Source organism: Somniosus microcephalus, chromosome 1 (assembly GCF_052327205.1).
Source record: "Somniosus microcephalus isolate GS21.2 chromosome 1, FLI_Smic_1.0, whole genome shotgun sequence".
NCBI lineage: Eukaryota > Metazoa > Chordata > Chondrichthyes > Squaliformes > Somniosidae > Somniosus > Somniosus microcephalus.
The window spans coordinates 122,587,381-122,609,797 of record NC_140987.1 but is presented as its reverse complement, the minus strand read 5'-3'; the positions used below and the strand labels follow the sequence as shown (position 1 = coordinate 122,609,797).

The 22,417-nt window shown below is 47.0% G+C and overlaps 1 protein-coding gene across 2 annotated transcripts in view; it reads left to right on the top strand.

Annotated features, from left to right (window-relative positions):
- naa35 (N-alpha-acetyltransferase 35, NatC auxiliary subunit) overlaps positions 1–22,417 on the top strand; it is a 124,845-nt gene that overhangs the window by 24,810 nt on the left and 77,618 nt on the right. For both annotated transcript variants that reach the window (XM_085985206.1, XM_085985204.1), the window contains exons 6-10: positions 1,457–1,624; positions 5,198–5,264; positions 15,514–15,557; positions 15,836–15,886; positions 17,574–17,657. In XM_085985206.1, the coding sequence (XP_085841332.1) occupies positions 1,457–1,624; positions 5,198–5,264; positions 15,514–15,557; positions 15,836–15,886; positions 17,574–17,657 (414 nt within the window). The remainder of the gene's footprint in view (positions 1–1,456; positions 1,625–5,197; positions 5,265–15,513; positions 15,558–15,835; positions 15,887–17,573; positions 17,658–22,417) is intronic.

Genomic DNA, 22,417 nt, shown 5'->3' with positions numbered 1-22,417 from the left:
GCATTTATCTTGTGTGCATTATGTTTCTGGTTTGTTAGCGGAAGCCCTAAAGCATTCTCAATTATTTTAAGGCAGGCCCTCATTGAAACCTCAGGTTTGCCTTTCTCTTTTCCATTTTAATCTACCAAAAGGCCAGGGAGTGTATTGGAACAGAACAATTCTACAGGCTAATGGGGAGGGGTTTGAAAGTTAAGGTGCAGTAGTGAAAGTGGAAAAGCAGGATTGTAGAAGAAGAAAAATAGGATTAAAAACCATAAGTAATAAAGACTGACCAAACACAGGAGTGAAGAAAAATTACTTGAAAAGAATTTACAAGAACAGAAATTAACTTAAACTCAAAGAGAATCTGAAACTTCACAATAGAGAAAATAGTACAGAAAGTAAGCCATGTTTACCCCCGAATATCACTGAGTAAACCCAACAAAAACTCTTAAATTTCCACTGTAGCCCCTGTCAAATGTTTACTCTGGTGTAAAACTGGCACAATGTTACTACACAAACATCAATAATGATCTCTGCAAATTCTGACACAGCTACATTGGTATCCATCCAGTAACTGCTCTTGTGTGCATTTTCTTCATGGTTTACAGTGATATCACAAATGAATGTAGTTTAGTTCTGCCACAATTGCAAAAAAAATTGGCTAGAAAGTTACTTACTTAAAGTGAACTGGTATAATTAACCTAAATTTCATCAAGGTTACAATTTTTTTTAATAAGTCCATCCCAAATTAGGTCTCGTTATAAAATCAAGTACAGGAAACTTTCTGGTATCTGGCATTGACGGGACCGAGCTGGTGCCGTACCATCAAAACTGCCGTAGAAACCAGCGCTAATGTTAAAACATACGGAGCTTTTGAGCTCCGTGTGAATCAACAAACCCTGTTGCTTAACAACGGCTTCAAAACAGTCGGCCACAGCTTAAAAGCATCTCTGTAGCTAAGCAACAGCTTCAGCTAGACCTTGCAGAGCCTGACTTGGAAAAAAAAAAGCAACGAGAAGTAAAAAAACTTATAGGAAACGGCTCCTGAATTTTGCTGGTAGATAGAGCTTTCCGGACATTTAACCTCTGGTTAAACGAAAGTTTCCTGTATTTTATTAAAGCAGAGAATCCTGTTAAAAGTCCAATCCAGTAAAATGTATTTTAAAAATTTGTACTTCACTTTCCAGGAAAAGTGCTTTGCATTTTATAGCTGTTGAAATCAGGCTCAGGAAAGGGCAATTTTCCTTTCATTGATCTGTATATATTTTATACTTTATGTTCTTTATCGCTGCCCATCCACTCACTAAACATTGAACAAATCAGTTGGTTTGAAAGATGAGAGTAATAATTCATGCATTTGATGTTTGTTTTGTCTACATGCAGAAAAAGTGTTTTTAATACTGAGCAATTTAGTGTTGCCAGCAGTAAATATCAGTTTGAATTGGAATCTTAACTCCATAGTTTCTTCTCACAGATAACATGGCTAGAAGGGCATTCTTTGGCTCAGACAGTCTTCACGTGTCTTTATGTTCATAATCCAGACTTAATTGAGGATTCTGCTATGAAAGCTTTTGCTCTGGGCATCCTAAAGATCTGTGACATTGCCAGAGAAAAAGTTAATAAAGCAGCTGTTTTTGAAGAGGTAAGTGCAGGAGTGGAGATGTCAAGGGTAGATCTTTAACATAAGTAAACTTTTGAGCAAAAGTTGCAACAGATTTGGTCAGTTTGTGAAGCTTTGTTTATGTTCAAAGTGTGAGATGAAAAGAAATAAGGTTACTTTCAACCTTTTTAAGCCCTAAAATGAATGAATGCAACTTTAAAGATGTGTGGTATATAAAGTGCTGGATTCTCAAACAGGAGATCAAAACAGTATTGACTGATGCACAGAATTTTTGTAAGGGGTGAGTTTGCCTGTCAGAGTTATGTTATCTGCTGAAGGGATATTTTACTCACACCCTCGAATCTCTCTAAAGTTCCTCTTGGACATGACCACGGAGCGCCACTAGTAACTTTCATAGAGATATTCACAGGCTGTACTTTCCTGCATGGGAGTATAATCCTCACATGTTGAAAGAACAGTGGGGAGGGGCAGTGAACCAGTTTTTTTTCTCTTCCCCTCCTCTTTCCCCCCCCCCCCCCATTCTCTTTTAACAAAGTGGGTATAGTACAGATTTGACACCGATATAAGTATCAAGCCTTTCACAGAGCAACAGAAGAAAAATCCTATGAGTGGCCAGCATCAATGAAGTATGTGTTTTCAGTGTGAAAGCTCATTATTGGGCTGTCAGCATTTGGGCACATTCTGATTTCTTATAAATGTCATTGGTGAGATACTAATTGTAAGTGGTCAGCACACATTTTTCTTCTATATTTTCTAGAGAAAGCTATCTTATTTGTTTCAGGTACCAGAATAAACTTGTCTCTATTTAATTTACACAATTTTAGCTTCCCAAATATTTTCTGTTTTAATATACTTGGGATCAAATTATTTCTTCATAGTAAACAGTTTTTTTCTTGGTTTAAGAATAATTGGACACTTTTTCTTTATGCTAGCAATATCACTTTGAATATTATCTTTGTAAAACCAGATGCCTTCTCTTCTTCTATCTCTTCCAGCATTATTATGCTGGTGACTCCATAAATTAAACCTCAAAGCCTCCCTCCTGAATTGTAGATTTGGCTGCTAAGTTTGGAAACCCGAACCAGGTTTCCTTAAACGGCTTCAGAATGTTCTACAGTACCTTGCTTATATTATAGGTTTGGATGGACACAAATTCCCCCAAGATTCTCCCATTTGACGTTCAAAGTCAGTTAGCTCAGAAATACACTGTGGCAAGTTTCTTGATCATTACCTTTCACAGTCCATACTGGTAAAAAAAAAAATTGTGGCAGACTTGTGACCACACCTATTTTGTACCATCTGCCATATCTACCTCACATGGTAGGTGAGCTGTTCTGTTCCTGAAGATGGAACTAAACAACAAGATGAGCTGAACAGTCCTGTGTACCTTATGGGGTTTATGCATTCTGCTTGCCTATATTCTGGTAATGGCCTCAAGAAAATAAAGATAGACAGCTGCACTTAACCTGCCTTGTGAATTTGTACACTGAGCCAGAAGCATGGCACTAGGGCCTAGAAATTCAGTTGTTTGCGCCAGCCGCTAGCGCCTTAGGAGGAGGAGATGTGGGGCGCTAGGCGGCTAGCGGCCGGGCGCAGCGCGATCTGCGCCTTTCCCCAACTTCAGTAAAGATTTAGCGGCGGCGCAGATCCTGACGTCATTTCATCGTGCAACGCCCTTTTTGCGCCCCAAACCGGAAATTCAGTGGCGCCGGCCTATTGTGCGTCTGGCGCCCCTAGCAACTGGTAGAGGGGAACGGTTCCCAATCGCTGCGGGGGGCGCTATTTAAAGGGGACTCCTCCTGCAGTATAAGTGGCAGCCATTTTGTGCCAATCCCTCTGTGTGAGAGACGGATATTTGGAGAGAGACAAAGGCAGAGAGCTTTCTGCTTTGACTCAGTGCTCGCACAGGTACTTGTGGCTTCAGGCCAGAGCTTTGCACTTGGATTTCACTTTCAGTGCCATAGCCTTGAGTCGCCACATATAATGGGGGCTGCAATGGGTGGAAACGTTGGCTTTCTGCATTGCATTCAAAGGGATCAGAGACGCCGTGAGAGAGTGCCAGTCATGGCCAGACGGAGATTGGCCAACAGGCGTCGGCACAGGAGGCCTTACCCACCCAGGGTATACCGCCAGCAGTTCTCATATCTGAACATGTCTGAGGAGCAGTGTGTTCGGAGGATGCGATTCAGAAGGGAGGTGGTCACTGAGATCTGCCACCTGCTTCGCAGAGATCTGCAGCCACAGCTGAGGAGCAGGACGTCTCTGTCAGTGGCAGTGAAGGTGACGGTGGCTCTCAACTTCGATGCCACTGGCTCCTTCCAATCCGCTACTGGGGACATTGCCAACATCTCCCAGTTCGCGGAACATTGCTGCATCCGCCAGGTGAACAATGCCCTTTTCAGAAGGAGACGTCAGTACATCTCCTTCCCCATGACCCTGGACAAGCAGCAAGAGCGTGCAATCGGATTTGGAAGAATAGCGGGCTTCCCCATGGTTGAGGGCGTAGAACTGATGAACCAGCAATGGTCAGGCCTTGCTTCAGGGCTGCAGTGTGCAGGGCATGGCAGCCAAACAAGTCGACCCTTCCCCTTTAAGAGCTGACCGGCGCCAGCGTGTCTGCCTTCATTGAGCAACTCGCCGCACCTGCGCTGCGCCCGTCCTCGGTGTTAGCGCCCCGGATCGCCGGCTTAGCGCCTAATGATAGTCGTGCATCGCCTGCTTTAGCGCAGCAGCAACCTCTTGGGGCGATGCAACTGAATATCGGCGAAGGTGGCGCGAAGTTGCGCCGGGCGCAAACTTTAGCGGCCGTCCGGCTGTAGCGCCCCAAACGCTATACTGAATTTCTAGGCCTAGGTATCTAGATGTCAGTCAGTCTGCCTCTCTTACTCTCTATCTCTTTTTCTCTCTTTCTCTCTCTCCACTTTTACTCCCTTTTCTTTATTTCCCTCTCACTCCTTTATTTTTCTTTCTCCTTTCTTTCTCTCTTGCTTGGTTTTTCACTCTGCTTTTTCTTCTTCTATCTCTTTCCCCTTTTTTCTCCCCTTTACCCTTTCTCCTCTTCTCTCCCCCTTTTTTATCTTTTCTCTTCCCACCACACACTCTGGTGCACTTCTATCTTGTGTCTTTTTGTTTCTGTCTCAGTCACAAATTGTTTTTTTTCTGTATATCACTTCTTTATCTTTATCCTTTTGTCTTTTTTATTCTACAATATTTCTGCCATCCCAATGCTCTGCGCAATTGTCCCACTGCCTCTTTTTAAAAAAAAGTCTGAGTTCTGTTGAAATCTTAATTCATCAGTGCTGCTGTTGCAGTAGAATTGAGGCCTGAAAAGTTTAGTAGCAAATTTCTGCTTGTATTTTGCCTGCAAATAAATCCCACTGTTAATTACTAACACTGTGTTATTCTTTTGTTGTTGGCTTATTCTACTATTAATGAGTTAACTGAGAAGTGAATGATCCCCTATTAGAAGTCTGGAGAGAGGAATATAGTGGAGACAGAGTCATCTAAAGAGGAAGGTGAAAAGTTGGGTAATGTATGTTGCTAGAAGACCCATCAATCATTTGATGGTGTCTCTACTTTTATTTGTATTTTCAGGAGGATTTCCAGTCAATGACTTATGGTTTCAAAATGGCCAATAATGTTACAGATCTGAGAGTTACAGGTAAGCATAATTTTTTTTTATAACAGTTAGCATAATTTATACTGGTTTCAAGTGTTTTTCAAACTTAATGGCTGGAATTTTCTGGGGTCCGTGCGGGCACAATTGGAGGTGGGTCGGGTAGGAAATTTGAAAAATCTTGCAGCGGGTTGGGAACCCGCCCCCACGCGCCTTTCCCTCAAGTGCTTTTGCTGGCTAGCTAATTTAAATCATTATTAGTTACCTTAAGAGTTTTTTTAACCCTACCTTTCAAATTTCATTGGATGCTCACGGGAATCACGCAGCTCGGGAACCACGTCTGTCAACCTGAGGCAGAAGTTGAGTGGCTATTGATCCAGCTGATTAGTGCACAGCATGGAAAGTACAATAAAAATTCCCACGTCACAGCTGATCACTTTCCTCAGGCAGAAGCTGTTGCTGACTGCAATGGCAGCACAGATTCAGCTTTCTACAGGCTGCAAGTGTTTCCAACAAAGTTGCCATTCAGTCTCACTTCATTGTTAGTACCTATCACTTTATTGACAGATTGCTTCTCTCATCTCTACTTAACCTGCCATCTATTCCATCAGCATGGGTGCCATCTATACTGTTTCACCCTGGTCCTCAGAATCGGACCACGATGAGCCCCAACACCAGGCACACCAGCAGCACCAACAACAACACCACCAACCTTCTCCTCAACCACCTGATGCTGCACAGGACAAAGGACATCAGCACGGGGCTGCACCGCGCTGGAGGCGATGCCCCCAATACAGGCCGAGGATGAGCTTCCTCAACATGACATGACCTTTGGCACTTTTTGCCAAAGGAGGCTCAGGCTATCGTGCCAGGTTGTCGCAGACATTTTCACATTGCTGGAGCAAGACCTGCACCCCAGAGGAGCGGGTGGACACCTTACCAGTGGCTGTCAAAGTCACCAGCGCCCTCAACTTTTTCGCCCTCAACTTTTTGTGGCATCTCGCAGACGGCCGTCCACAGATGCATCACACAGGTCACCGTGCCGCCTTTGACAAGTCATCAATTATATTAACTTTGCCACTGATGAAGCCAGTGTTACTGAGTGTGCGCTTGGCTTTGCCACTCTGGTTGGCTTCCCACGGGTGCAAGGTGTCATCAACTATACACATGTGGCTAATCAGGGCACCCCATCATCACCCAGGGGTCTTTGTCAACCGCAAGGGTTTCCACTCCCTCAGTGTACAGCTCGTCTGCAACCATAGGAAGATCATCATGCACGCGTGCGCCGAATTCCCTGGCAGCTGTCATGACTTGTCCTCCGCCAGTCCACCCTCCCTCAGCTCTTCGCTTCCCCAAACGAACTTTCCGGCTGGCTGCTTGGAGACAAGGGCTATCCACTGAAGATGTGGCTCATGACACCCTTGAGAAGGCCAAGTACTGAGGCTCAGGAGAGATATAATGAAAGCCACATTTCCACCAGATGTGCCACAAAGCAGACATTAGGTGCTTCAGATGCCTTGACAGATCTGGAGGAGCCCTTCAGTACGCACCAGCCAGGGTCTCCAGAAACGTTGTGGTCTGCTTCACCCTGCATGAGGAGCAAGGCACTGAGCTCACAGCCTCTTCAGAGCAGGAGGAGGAGCAGGAGGAAGCTGCGGCCCAGATCCCACCAACAGTCGAACACATTGCTGCCCGGGAGGCCAGGAGTGGGCTCATCACGGCCAGATTTATTTAACTTTACTCATTACACCCATATGGCTGTCGCATGCTGCGCCAGGTTGGCATCAGCCCAGAGCAACACCATAAAGCATCCCTACAATGGCCAAGCCATTCCTATCACTGACCACCATTGCTGGAGGTAACTTTATGTCTCACCATTCACTCCAACTCACTAAGCCACTTCCAAAGGTGCACATAAATTTGTCCACGACCAGAAAGTGGTGAAAATAAAGATTTTTATGTGTAACATTACAGTAACGGAAACTTTACCGAATCATTTAACAAAAGACCCAAGTCGCTACCCTTGTGAATCTACTTGTGTTTCATCTTTTGCTTACACATGCTTCTACGAGGTGCTACCCCTGTGGCTTCAGCAGAGGTAGAGGCAGCCTGCTGCGACTGCTTAGACGCTTTTGGCGGACGTCCTCTGGGTTTTGGAGCCTGTGGTGGCCCCGCCAAAGCCTGTTCCTCCTGCGACTGTGCAGAGGCAGACTCTGCCATTGCGACCCGAGGAGGCATCTGGGGCTCTGACTGAGGGGGTAGCAAGGGGGGAGAAGTGTGAGTGCTTTGAGAGGAGCCCCCACTTCCATGTCCCCTCTCACCATCATCCCTCTCATGGGCCACCCACACTTTCCTGCTAGCAAGGAGCTGAAGAGCACCTTGCTGCACAGCAATGGGGCCATGAGGACCCACGTCTACATTGACATCTCTCCTAGACAGGAGGTCTATGAGCATCTGCCATCTATTCTCCATAGATAGCCATCTATTCTCCATAGAGACCATGTGCTCCTGTGAGTGGCGCATTAGCTGCTCCATGCAGGTGGCCATCCTATCTATGAAAGAACCTACAATTGCCATCACCTGCGACACGGTGGTGCTCATGTTGGAGATGGACTTCCCCCATTCTCTGAACATTTGCAGACATCACGCTTGCAAAACCTGTCAAAGCCTCCTGCACTTCTTGCTGCACCTCCAGGAATGCCCTCTTTCTGGATGGCCCTCGAGGCTCAGCGTCTGCATGCAGCTGAGCAAAGCTGTGAGCGTCCTGCTCCCTCCGGCGAGGAGTCTCCACTGCTGTCCCTGTCTCCACCATCTGCTGTTGCTAACTTGTGAGTTGTGAGATACCAGGTGACAACACTACTCTATCTTGGGACCCACCAAGGTGTGCGTATCTGCGCTGGTGCTGGGTGCGCTTATGTCTGCTGGCGGTGCACCCTCAGAGGCTGGAGGCTCCTCTGAGGAGTCATATTCCTCTTCCTCCTGGTCTGTGGGGGAGGGAGGGGGGCTCTTGATGGACCTGTGGGAGAGTAAAGAGATGAGTTAGATATTTCATATGAAGAATGGGTACAGACACCATTATCCACATGATGATCATTCAGTGGCTGCTGACATCAGTCCCCATATGAGCGACTGATGTATGCCATTTAGCTGTATGATATCTAATTCGGTCACCAGGGCCGGAATTTTGCCAGCACTCAGAGGGCGGGTTTGGAGGCGGGTCAGAGGTTAAATTTGCAATAATTGACGGCGGGTTCCAAACCCACCGTGATCCCTTCTCCATGCAATTTTCCCGAGTATCGGGTCTGCAATTTGCAAACGGACCCAACACCAAGCGGCGGGAAAGGGATTAAAGGCACTTAACTGCCTATTAAGTGGTAGTTTAGAGCTATTTTCACAGGGTTTCCAGCTCCTGGGTCGGGTTTTACGACATTCCGACAACACGCCAGGTAAGTGTGGCGTGAACACCAGCGAGCTGGAGATTTCACAGCTGCAACTGCAGTGTAAAAGCTGCACGCTCAAATCTTGTCATTTAGAAATCTGTGAGGTTGCTGATTGAATAATTTAGGGGGCATATTCTGTATTTAGGCTGCAAGTATGGGTTGTGCAATTTAGATCCACTGTAACCTGCATTGCTGGATTTTAAAAGCACACTTACCCTAAACTGTGCCACCTCAAATTGTCAGCACACAGATGGCAACAATGCCAAACCTTCGTTCTACATCAATTTATTACAATATTGGCAAAGAACAGAAACTTTACAAATAATATATTATAACACCCAAGTGAGAACCCTTGTGATTATTGTGACATCTTCCTCTTACGCGTGCTTCTACATTGTGGCATCTGTGGAGGCAGCCTGCTGCTCCTGCTTAGACTCCTTTGGCGGCCGTCCTCTGGTTTTGGGAGCCTTGGAGGGCCCCGCCAAAGTCTGCTCCTCCTGCGGCTGTGCAGGGGCAGACTCGGGCAGATGGGGCCCTGACCAAGGGCTCGGCAGTGGCAAGGGAGTGTGAGCGCTTGGAGAAGAGCCCCCACTTCCTTGTGCTCAAACACCACCGTCCCTCTCACGGGTCACCCGCACTTCACTGCTAGCAAGTTGCTGGAGAGCACCTTGCTGCACATCGCTGGGGCTATGTGGACCCGTCTCTATACTGACAGTCCTCATAACCGGGACGTCCACGTACCTCTGGTTCATAGAAACATAGAACATAGAAAAATAGGAGCAGGAGTAGGCCATTCGGCCCTTCGAGCTTGCTCCGCCATTCAGTATAATCATGGCTGATCCTCTATCTCAATACCATATTCCCGCTCTCTCCCCATACACCTTGATGCCTTTTGTGTCTAGAAATCTATCTATCTCCTTCTTAAATATATTCAGTGACTTGGCCTCCACAGCCTTCTGTGGTAGAGAATTCCACAGGTTCACCACCCTCTGAGTGAAGAAATTTCTCCTCATCTCACGTCCTAAATGTCCTACTCCCTATCCTGAGACTGTGACCCCTCGTTCTGGACCCCCCAGCTAGGGGAAACATCCTCCCTGCATCCAGTCTGTCTAGCCCTGTCAGAATTTTATACGTTTCAATGAGATCCCCTCTCATTCTTCTAAACTCTAGTGAATACAAGTCTAGTCGACCCAAACTCTCCTCATACGACAGTCCTGCCATCCCAGGAATCAGTCTGGTGAACCTTCGCTGCACTCCCTCTTACATCCTTTCTTAGGTAAGGAGACGAAAACTGCACAGTACTCCAGGTGTGGTCTCACCAAGGCCCTGTATAACTGCAGTGAGACATCCTTGCTCCTGTACTCAAATCCTCTTGCAATGAAGGCCAACATACCATTTGCCTTCCTAACTGCTTGCTGCACCTGCATGTTTGCTTTCAGTGACTGGTGTACAAGGACACCCAGGTCCCTCTGTACAACAACAACATTTCCCAATCTATCGCCATTTAAATAATACTCTGCCTTTCTGTTTTTCCTACCGAAGTGGATAACTTCACATTTATCCACGTTACACTGCATCTGCTATGTATTTGCCCACTCACTCAACTTGCCTAAATCGCCTTAAAGCCTCTTTGCATCTTCCTCACAACTCACAATCCCACCTAGTTTTGTGTTCGGCAGCAAACTTGGAAATATCACATTTGGTTCCCTCATCCAAATCATTGATGTATATTGTGAATTGCTGGGGCCCAAGCACTGATCCCTGCGGTACCCCACTAGTCACCGCCTGCCACCCTGAAAAAGACTCATTTATTCCTACTCTCTGTTTCCTGTCTGGTAACCAATTTTCAATCTATGCCAGTATATTACCCCCAGTCCCATGTGTTTTAATTTTACACACTAACCTCTTATGTGGGACTTTATCAAAGGCCTTCTGAAAATCCAAATACACCGCATCCATTGGTTCTCCCTTATCTATTCTACCAGTTACATCTTCAAAAAACTCCAGTTGGTTTGTCAAACACGATTTCCCTTTCATAAATCCATGTTGACTTTGTCTAATCCCGTTGATATTTTCTAAGTGTCCTGTTATCACATCCTTTATCCGAAAACCTCGGGACCAGCCGTGTTTCGGTTTTCGGAGAATTTCGGATTTCGGAAGGTGGGTCGGCGGGGGTCCGCGGGGGGTCGTGTGCACGACCCCCCGCCGACCCCCCCGCGGACCCCCGCCGGCCCCGACCCCCGCCGGCGCGGACCCCCGCCGACTTACGGGGGGGTCGGGGTCGGCGGGGGGGTCGTGCGCACGACTTATGCTGGACTTACGCTGAACGAAAAAACCTTCGGTTTTTAGAGGGTTTCGGTTTTCGGAAGTTCGGATAAAGGGTAGTCTACCTGTAATAGGATGTGATAACCACGATCACAATAGATGGCCTTCTATCCTCCATAGCTGCCCATCTGTCTAGAAGAGCCACCATGTTGGCTTGTGTCTGGCGAGTTAGGTCCTCCATGGAGGTTGCCATCCTTTCCATGGCAGCACCTAGATTGCCCATAGCATTCACTACAGCATTGCTAATGTTTAAGATGAACTCCTTCATTCTCTGCACACTCGCAGTTACCGTGGAAGCAAACCTACTCAGAGCCTCCTGCACTTGTTCCTGAAGCTCGAGCACTGCTCTCTTTCTGGATGGCCCCAGAGGCTCAGCGTTTACATGCAGCTGAGCAGAGCTAGGAGCAGCTGAGCAGAGCTAGGAGCACCCTGCATCCTCCGATGAGGACTCGCCACTGCTGTACCCATCTCCAACATCTGCTCCTGCTCACTTGTGAGCTGTGATACACCAGGTGACAATACTACTCTATCTCACAAAAACCCACCGAGGTGTGCGTCTCTGCGCTGGTGCTGGGTGTGCTGAGTGCTGGTGACGTTGCTCCCTCAGAGGCTGGTGGTTCCTCTGAGGAGTGCTCCTGCTCTTCCTCCTGGACAGTGGTGAGCGGGGCTCTCGATGGTCCTGTGGGGGAGTAAAGGTATGAGTTAGACAAGTGAAATGTATGTTGCAGACACCCCATTGCGCAGATGCTTAGCACTCAATCTCTATGAACATCATCTCCCATATTAGTCACTCATGAATGCTAAATCAGAGGGTTGGAAATCAATTCTGTCACCAGCTTGCTGTTCTACGCCCCCACTTCCAGCTCCTCTGCACCTCTGATGACCTCCAGCGCTTGTTAGGTACCTCCTCTGCTATTTGGAGCCAGGCTCTCTTGGTCTCCTGGGGAGGTCTCTTCCGCCCATTAGAAGGGAAGAGGACCTCCCTGCATGCTCTGATTCCCTCCACAAGAATGTGGATGGAGTCATCGGAGAACCTGGGTGCAGCCCTCTGTCTCAGTGGAGTCATATTTGACACTCTTTCCAGCAATCCAATCGTGCAGTGTGCTGCCTGCACACTCTTAGATGAACCTTCAAATGCAATGTGGCCATGGCTTCTTTAAAAATCCTGGCTGAAAATGCATCATCACTGACGTCATCAGATGACCTGCATCATTTAATTGGGCCGAGTAACGCGCAGGTCGGCCTTAATAGGACCCATTAACGGAAAGCCGCTCTGAGGAGCGGCATGGAATCTGGAACAGGGTCATGACCCACCACGGTGACCGCCCGCACCCAACCCAGGTATAGAAAATTCCGTCCAATGTGTCTGTTCAGTCAAGATATTATTAGTCTAATAACTGCTTTGCATTCACTCCTAGGACTTAGATATTACAATGTAAAGAGCCTTTATTTACATTTTTAAACTTACTGTGTCATGGAATGTTATGTTGTGACACTGTTCCATCTGAAGTTCCAGTTAATGTTTCAACTAGATTGTGCCATAATTGAACTCTGATCTACTGGAAATCTATAAACATTTCAAGGTTTATTTGAAAAGGTTTTGTATTATTGGCGGGAGGAGGAGAGTGTGAACAATGTTCAACCATCATTGTAGTATTGAGACAATGGTTGCAGAACTGATTTGAGGCATATGTGACCTACTGCAGGTTGTATTTTCTTTTCCAATTTTCTTCCTTTCCCTTCTGAAAGCGGTAACTTATCTGAAGTACAGTTCCATGGGTGCTGCGAGTCTTCCATTAGCCATTCTTTTTGTGTCATCCCAGAAATTAATTGTTGCAATGGTACTCCACCACGTGGCACTGTCCGATTGCTATCCTTGATTGACATCTACCCAAGCACGCCTTCCATCTAGAGTCACTTGTTAGTGATTTGACTAGGACCGCCAAGTGTTTTTTCTTTTCCATCCCCTGCCCAGGGACATTGAACCCAACTTTAGCATCCCCACTGCTGCCCTAGCTGAGATCAGCTAACTCCCCACTATCCCAAGGACAGATGTTGGAACTTTCCTGGTCCATATTGTTCAGTGCCACAACACATGGTGCATTTAACTACTGAACCATCATGGAGTTTTTGAGCTGTAATGTTAGGATTTAGTTTTCAGTATTACTATTGATATCAGAAAAGTTCATTTTTGTTTAACGTCTAAAAATGTTTTTTATTCGCTTATGGAATGTGGTCGTCGCTGGCAAAGCCAGCATTTATTGCCCATCCCTAATTGCCCTTGAGAAGGTGGTGGTGAGCCACCTTCTTGAACCGCTGCAGTCCGTGTGGTGATGGTACTCCCACAGTGCTGTTAAGTACGGAGTTCCAGGATTTTGACCCAGCGACGATGAAGGATCGGCGATATACTTCTAAGTCAGGATGCTGTGTAACTTGGAGGGGAACTTGGAGGTGGTGGTGTTCCCATGCGCCTGCTGCCCTTGTCCTTCTACGTGGTAGAGGTTGCGGGTATGGGAGGTGCTGCCGAAGAAGCCTTGGCGAGTTGCTGCAGTGCAACTTGTAGATGGTACACACTGCAGGCACGGTACGCCGGTGGTGGAGGGAGTGAATGTTTAAGGTGGTAGATGGAGTGCCAATCAAGCAGGCTGCTTTGTCCTGCTTGGTGTCGAGCTTCTTGAGTGTTGTTGGAGCTGCACTCATCCAGGCAAGTGGAGAGTATTCCATCACACTCCTTACTTGTGCCTTGTAGATGGTAGAAAGACTTTGGGGAGTCAGAAGGTGAGACACTCGTTGCAGAATACCTAGCCTCTGACCTGCTCTTGTTGTTACAGTATTTATGTGGCTGGTCCAGTTAAGTTTCTGGTCAATGGTGACCCCCAGGATGTTGATGGTGGGGGATTCGGCGATGGTAATGCCATTGAATGTCATGGGGTGGTGGTTAGACTCTCGCTTGTTGGAGATAGTCATTGCCTGGCGCTTCCATGGCGCGAATGCTACCTGCCACTTAGCCCAAGCCTGAACGTCGTCCAGGTCTTGTTGCATGTGGGCATGGACTGCTTCATTATCTGAGGTGTTGTGAATGACACTGAACACTGTGCAGTCATCAGCGAACATCCCCATTTCTGAACTTGTGTTGGAGGGAAAGTGATTGATGAAGCAGCTGAAGATGGTTGGGCCTAGGACACTGCCCTGAGGAACTCATGCAGCGATATCCTGGGGCTGTGATGTTTGACCTTCAATCACTGCAACCATCTTCCTTTGTGCTAGGTATGACTCCAGCCAGTGGAGAGTTTTCCCCCCCGATTCCCATTGACTTCAGTTTTACTGGGACTCCTTGATGTCACACTCGGTCAAATGCTGCCTCGATGTGAAGGGCAGTCACTCTCACCTCACCTCTGGAATTCAGCTCCTTTGTCCATGTTTGGACCAAGGCGGTAATGAGGTCGGGAGCAGAGTGGACTTGGTGGAACCCAAGCTGGGCATCAGTGAGCAGGTTATTGGTGAGTAAATGCCACTTGATAGCACTGTCGATGACACCTTCCATCACTTTGCTGATAATTGATAGTAGACTGATGGGGCGGTAATTGGCCGGATTGGTTTTGTCCTGCTTTTTGTGGAGAGGACATGCCTGAGCAGTTGCCCATGTTGTCGGATAGATGCCAGTGCTGTAGCTGTACTGGAACAGCTTGGCTAGAGGCGTGGCTAGTTCTGCAGCACAAGTCTTCAGCACGATAGCTGGGATGTTGTCAGGGCCCATAGCCTTTGCTGTATCCAGTGCGCTCAGCCGTTTCTTGATATCACGTGGCGTGAGTTGAATTCACTGAAGACTGTCTTCTGTGATGATGGGGACCTCAGGAGGAGGTCGATATGGATCATCCACTCGGCACTTCTGGCCGAAGATGGTTGCAAACGCTTCAGCCTTGTCTTTTGCACTTGCGTGCTGGGCTCCATCATCATTGAGGATGGGGATATTCATGGAGACTCCTCCTCCCGTTAGTTGTTTAATGGTCCACCACCATGTTTAAACCTGTAACTGTTCTAGCCATTTACTGTTTAACTATTTGCAATCTGTGTACCAATGGTTTGGTGAAATTGTAGCCACAAGGTTGGTAGCAAAATCTGTTCCGTAAGTACAACCGCATGCTACAATATATATTGGATATATTAATGAGTTGGTTTGATCTTGCCATATTTGAAAGCATCAAATTTCCAGTATGTAAGTCCAAATATGTATATTGCTACATGTGATCCAATTGTTTTAAAGTTATTAGAAATGATTTTATCCACACTTAGGAATGCAAACACTTTACATGATAACCAGTGCAATTAATTTAATTGCAATACTAAACATTGAATCTATATATATTTAATTTGTTTAAATGTCTTAAATAAAGTTGCTTTTAAGACAAGCGTCGGTCTATGGAATTATTGTTTCTGTGGCATGATTTATATGACTGGGGCTTTTTGATCTATTAAAGTACTGTATAATCTATCAATCTTTTTCAACTTTTATTAAACTCTATCTCCAGGCATGTTAAAAGATGTAGAAGATGATTTGCAAAGAAGAGTGAAGGTACTATGCTAATATATTGTGTTAAGACATTTCCATTATAATTCAGCATTTATATATAATTACAGCTTGTTTCTATGTATCTGGTATATTGTCACAGAGCAATATATTTAAGTATTTTAATCCTGATTGTTCATTTGTACATGTATTCTGGGGAACCAACTTTGAATCTCTGTGAATTCCAATTAATGTGGGACACTTTTGTTTGGGATTCAAACAAAAAATTGTTTTTTTCTCCTGTTTTACACTCCAGGAATATTGTTTCTGTTTTTTTTCCACAGAGCACTAGGAGTCGACAAGGAGAAGAGCGTAATCCAGAGGTTGAACTTGAAGTAAGAATATGTTGGTCTTTAAGTTGAATTCAGCATGGAAATTTTCCTGTACCACAGGCAGTACTCTGGATCCAGACTAACTGAAATATATTGATTGGGGTCTCAGAAATGTAAAAAGGAGTCATAAAATACCATGGCCTAGAAATTCAGTTGGCTGCGCCAGCCGTTAGCGCCTTAGGAGGAGTAGATCTCGAGCGCTAGGCGCTTAGCGCCCGGGCGCAGCGTGATCTGCGCCTCGCCCCAACTTCAGTAGACATTTAGCGCCGGCGCAAAGTCATTGCGCGCGCTCATCTGCGCGCGCAGATCATGACGTCATTTCGTCATGCAACGCCCTTTGTGCGCCTGGAACCGGAACTTCACTCGTGCCGCCCCATTGTGTGCCTGGCGGCCCGAACGACTGAAGTGGAACGGTACACAGCCGAGGCGGGCCGCGGGGAGCGCAAATTAAAGGGCACTCCTGCAGTAGAAAAGGCAGCCGTTTTGCAACACTCCTTCTTTGGGAGGAGGAGGAGGAGGAGGAGGAGGAGGAAAACTGATGGAGAGAAGCCCTCCCCAAAACACAAATACACTAGTCTCGGCCTTTCAAAAAAAACAAATCCACCCTCCCCCTTTAAGAGCTCACCGGAGCCAGAGTGTCTGCCGGCAATCAGCAGCTCGCCGCACCTGCCCTGCGCCCAACTTCCGGTGTTAGCGCCCCGGGCTGCCGGCTTAGCGCCTAATGATAGTCGTGCATCACCTGTTTTAGCGCAGCAGCAACCTCTTAGGGCGATGCAACTGAATATCGGCGAAGGTGGCTCGACTTTGCGCCGGGCGCAAACTTTAGTGGCCGCCCGACTTTACCGCCCCAAAAGTGGCTATAGTGAATTTCTAGGCCCATGTTTTCTGCCTTTTATAAATCACTTTTTGATATAAATAGAACAGATCCTCATATACTGCTTCCACTGGATTATACACATTATTGACTTCCGAAAGTACTGAAACATTTTGTTAATACCACTTTAAAAATACTATTTGATCAGGGTTCTGGAGTGATTGGACGATAGTTCCAAGCTCACTCTGTAAAGTTCTTCTCGGGCAGGGTGGTGGGGAGGACCCAAGAGGAGGCGAGATATGTCTCTTCCAAGAAAGAAGGGAAAATCAGAGGTGGTGGCTGCACTGCCTCACTCTTGTCCATCTCTTGACTCGGTGTCGTAGACAGCACCCCAGTGTATTCCTATTCTACCGCAGGAAGTATAATTTACCGAGGCCAGTATGTGAGATGAGGAAAAAAAACAAGGAAAAGAGAGCATAGGCAAAGGACAATACACACCCTCAAAAGTAAATTGGGTTTTGTTGGATATTGAAGTATTCATTTGCAACTATTTAAAAAAAAAAAAAAAAAAAAATCAGGTAAAATTTAAAGACAAAGGAAGGACGAGAGAAAATCAGTACAAACTACTTCTGCAAGAGCGGCCCTAATCTGTTATGCAAATTTTGTGGCATCATTTTTATTAGAGGTAACTGAAGGAATGATTTCTACTTGGAAACCCATTTGGGAATATAATTTGGTTGCATTCTTTTAAGTGAAGAAAGAGGAAGAATGAACTTAAAAAAAAAAAAAAAACAACTCTTGGCTTCTGTTGACATAGTGATTGAAATATTCGTCCTTGTGCTTGATATTCTAATGTGATTGTTTTTAATGTTTCAGCATCAACAATGTACAGCAGTTTTCGGCAGGATAAAGTTTACTCGGTTATTATTGACTGCCCTAATTGCTTTCACAAAGAAAGAGGTGAGATGCATTCTTTGTGGAAGTTGTTCAACATAATCAAAGTGAACAAAATACCCGTTTCTAGAATGATTTTCATAGGTTGACCTTGCTAATTAACGGGGAGTCTATTGTTGGAGTCAAAAAAGAGCTGAAATGGTCACCGATCATTTTCATCTCAACGGCAGCACATGTTTGCATCACAGTAAAGGATTTCTGATCTGTTGACTTCTTGATGTAAATTTCGTCATTGTATTGAATATTTGACTTTGATACATACCTTTTCAAAATTGTGATGGTGCTTGTTTCAGAACACAAAACCTCAGAGGTGGCATATTTTCTATTATTGAAAATGCAGCAATGGCTGGTCCAAAAGTGGTTAAGGCAGTGTGTATCAGAGCCATAAAGTCTAAGAACGTGTCAGGTTTGGCAGACAGTCTTTGCTGAGTTAGCTAATTCAGCCAGGGTAGCATTAGAGATGGTAATATTGGCAGCAGCACCAATCCCATTCCTGAACACTATCTAGTAAGCCTGCTCGACGTGCCCATAAGTGGATGCCAGTGAAGTTCATATCAGACTCGACTTTAATGTTCTCCCGTAGTCAAATAGCCTGTCAAAAGTCTCGCCAACTAATGCAAAACAAACATTGTGGCCTCTCATAGCCTCTAATAATAATTGTTCTAGAGGTAGATTTTAAAAATGGGTGTGCGGAGGGAAGAATCAGAGGCCATGAATTAAGGGCCGGAACTTGCTGGAGCAGGTCATTTCATGGCGTACACTGTTAGACTTTTTCCTGTACCCTTCAACTCAAAATCTTTCTGACTAACTTGTTGGAAGGGTAAACTGATAATAGCGCAGCGAGAGCAATAGGGCATCGGAGACCTTAATGAACAGCAGGACCAACAGTGTATCTCGTTAACCAATGAGATTTAAGGATTGAGAAAGAAACAGGAACAACGGAGAAGGAAACAGGGTGAATAAGAGGCAAGGAAAAGAAATAGAGGGAAAGAAAGATTGGATTAAGAGAGAGAAAAAAGAGACAAAGACAAAAATTTTAAATTTGGCATTTTTAAAAGCTCCAACAACAATTCGCTACCTGAAGCAATGAGCAGTTTAAATTGTGCACTTTCTAGGCCAGAGAGGTTGATTGGCAGTCATTAACAATTCATCACGTCGTTAAAAGAGTACTAATAACCAGACTTAACTTTCTGCAGTGAGTTTATTGGGAAATTAATATGCAAACCTAGCAAGTTCTTAAAAATAATGTGGAGGCTAAGGCCGAGATGTGGTTTCTGCGAAGCAAACAGCGGAGTGGTGTAAATCAGTCGGCAAGTTCTGGAGATTCTCAACTCATGGCGTATCTCTTAATCCCCTGACCTTGCTTGCCAATTTGCACATTAATAACGGCATGCGTCATTAACACACCTTCATTTTTCCAGCAAGTTCCAGCCCATTATTATAGTGCAGTCCCCACCACTTATAACAGGCGCGTTTGTGCGCACGCGATTTGTCCCCAATACACGATGGCCGGTATAACGCAGCAGTATTAATAAAATTTAAAATATTTTTTTCAAAATCACTTTTTTCTAAAATAATTTACCCAGTGCATTTCCTTTGAATTAAGATTGGCCCAGAATTTGCGGTGGCGCTCGCCGTTGACCTTGAAGAAAGCTGCCCACAAAGATCTAGTGATCTCTGTGGCATGAATTTCAGCTTTCCCGACCTTAGTTTGAATCTGGCACCAAATCAAGTGAATCTCTAGTGCCACATGCTAGTCAGAGTAGAAATAGAAGGATGTTTCAGATGGCTAGAGGAATGGTGCAAGGGGGAGGGATTCAAATTCCTGGGACATTGGAACCGGTTCTGGGGGAGGTGGGACCAGTACAAACTGAACGGTTTGCACCTGGGCAGGACCGGGACCGATGTCCTAGGGGGCGTGTTTGCTAGTGCTGTTGGGGAGGGTTTAAACTAAACTGGCAGGGGGTTGGGAACCTGTGCAGGGAGACAGAGGAAAGGGAAGCAAGGATAGAAACAAAAGACAGGAAGGAGAAAAGCAAAAGTGGAAGGCAGAGAAATCAAGGTTGTAAATCAAACAGGGCTACAGTAAATAATAATTCTAAAAGGACTAAGAGTGTTAAAAAAAACAAGCCTGAAGGCTTTGGCCTAGAAATTCAGTTGTTAGCGCCAGCTGCTAGCGCCTTAGGAGGAGGAGAAGTGGGGCGCTAAGCGGCTAGCGCCCGGGCGCAGCGCAATCTGCGCCTCTCGCGAACTTCACTCAAGATTTAGCGGCAGCGCAAAACCGCATCGCCCGCTCAGCTGCGCGCGCAGATCCTGATGTCATTTCATGGTGCAACACCCTTGGTGCGCCCCGAACCGGAACTTCAGTGGTGCCGCCCTTCTGTGCGCCTGGCACCCCCAGCGACTGGTAGAGGGGAACGGTTCCCAGTTGCTGCGGGGCGCGGGGGGTGCTAATTAAAGGGGACTCCTCCTGCTGTATAAGTGGCAGCCATTTTGTTCCACTCCTTTGTGAGAGACGGATATTGGGAGAGAGACAAAGGGAGAGAGCTTTCTGGTTTGACTCAGCGCTCGCACAGGTACTTCTGGCTTCAGGCCAGAGCTTTGCACTTGGATTTAACTTTCAGTGCCATAGCCTTGAGTCGCCACATATAATGGGGGCTGCCATGGGTGGAAACGTTGGCTTACTGCATTGCATTCAAAGGGCTCAGAGACGCCGTGAGAGAGTGCCAGTCATGGCCAGACAGAGTAGGGCCAACAGGCCTTACCCACCCAGGGTATACCGCCAGCAGTTCTCATATCTGAACATGTCTGAGGAGCAGTGTGTTCGGAGGCTACGATTCAGAAGGGAGGTGGTCACTGAGATCTGCCACCTGCTTCGCAGAGATCTGCAGCCACAGCTGAGGAGCAGGATGTCTCTGTCGGTGGCAGTGAAGGTGACGGTGGCTCTCAACTTCTATGCCACCGGCTCCTTCCAATCCACTACTGGGGACATTGCCAACATCTCCCAGTTCGCGGTACATTGCTGCATCCGCCAGGTGACCAATGGCCTTTTCAGAAGGAGACGTCAGTTCATCTCCTTCCCCATGACCCTGGACAAGCAGCAAGAGACTGCAAATCCCATTGCACGATGAGCGGGCTTCCCCATGGTCCAGGGAGCAATTGACTGCATGCATATGGCTTTGCAGGCACCTCTACAGAATGCCGAGGATGACCGCAACCGGAAGGGCTACCATTCGCTCAATGTGCAGTTGGTGTATGACCACAGGCAGCTCATACTAGCTGTCAATGCCCGCTTTCCAGGCAGCAGCCACGATGCCTTCATCCTGCGCCAGCCTTCTGTGGCAGACATTTTTGAAGCACAGCCTCACCCACGAGGATGGCTTCTCGGGGACAAAGGCTATCCTTTGTGCACCTGGCTGATGACCCCGCTCCGTGCGCCCAGCACCCCTGCTGAAGAGCGATACAATGACAGCCATCGAGCAACCAGGAACATCATTGAGCACACAATCGGCGTGCTCAAGCAACGGTTCCGCTGTCTGGATCGTTCCGGGGGAGCCCTACAGTACTCGCCTGAGCGAGTCTCCCATTTCGTTGTAGTGTGCTACATGCTGCACAACCTGGCTATCCGCAGGACTCGGCCACTGCCAGCAGACATTGGAGGACCACCGGAGGAGGAGGAGCACCAAGACGGGAGGGAGGCACAAAGTGCAAGGGCCGTCCGTCGGCGGCTTATTGCAACTCGGTTCTAGGCCCCCTCTTGGAATGGCTTGTGCCAATGAAAGAAGATGAATGGAGCTGCTCCGCAAGCCCTCAGCCGGTCAAGGCAACAAATAGTTCCAAAAGCAAACATGGACAATGCGATTAAAGAAACTTTTTTACTGTGCAAACTCTGTGCCCTTCCCGCATGACAAACTAATTCAGAGAAACCCCCCCAAAAAACAGTCAGAGACAACTGGCTCTCCCAACCTTCAGAAAATGAAAAAAGCAGTTAAACAAAAATGACCATGATCCTCGGCCTTTATAAAAAACAAACACAACAGTCTCGGCCTTCAAATATCAAAAAACACAACAGTCTCGGCCTCATTTATAAAAAAAAACCTTCTCGGCCTCATATCTAAAAAAAACATTTGGCCACACCTTCTACTTTCTCCCCTGCGAGGGTGATCCGCCTCGCTTCCACGAGTGGCCCCTTCCCGCCCTGCAGCAGCTCCTCAATGGGACCCCAGTGGCTGCAGCAAGGCTGGGGGAAGGCTGCTGAGGGTCAGATGGCGAGACGGCAGATGCCCTTGGGGGTCGGCCTGGACCAGCTCTGGGCCTGGAGGGGCCGGCTGCTGACTGCTCCAACTCTGCTTGGGCGGCAGCAGTCTGTCCTACGGGTGGTGGCAGCTGCAGTGGAGGAGTGACAGTGTTGGCTGCAGGAATGCTGCCAACCTGACAGAGCACAGGCATTCCCTGGTCGGCTGATACACTGGCACTTGCACGGGCCAGCACTGCAGCATGCGCAGCAATCTGCTGAAGCACAGACTGCTGGGCTGCTGCGGTGCGGCGAGGGCCCCGTCGATGCCTGGCCGATCCAGCGAGGGTGGCCCTGGTCTGTGTCTGCATCACACCAGCCAGTGAATGCACGGCACGACTGAGCACTTGGCTGGTAGCCGCCTGTGATGCAGCGAAGTCCTGCTGACTCCTAGCCTGTGCTGCCCCAAATTCCTGTACACTCCTTGCCAGTGACTCTATGGAGTCAGGCATCCTTAACACTGCAGCCATGA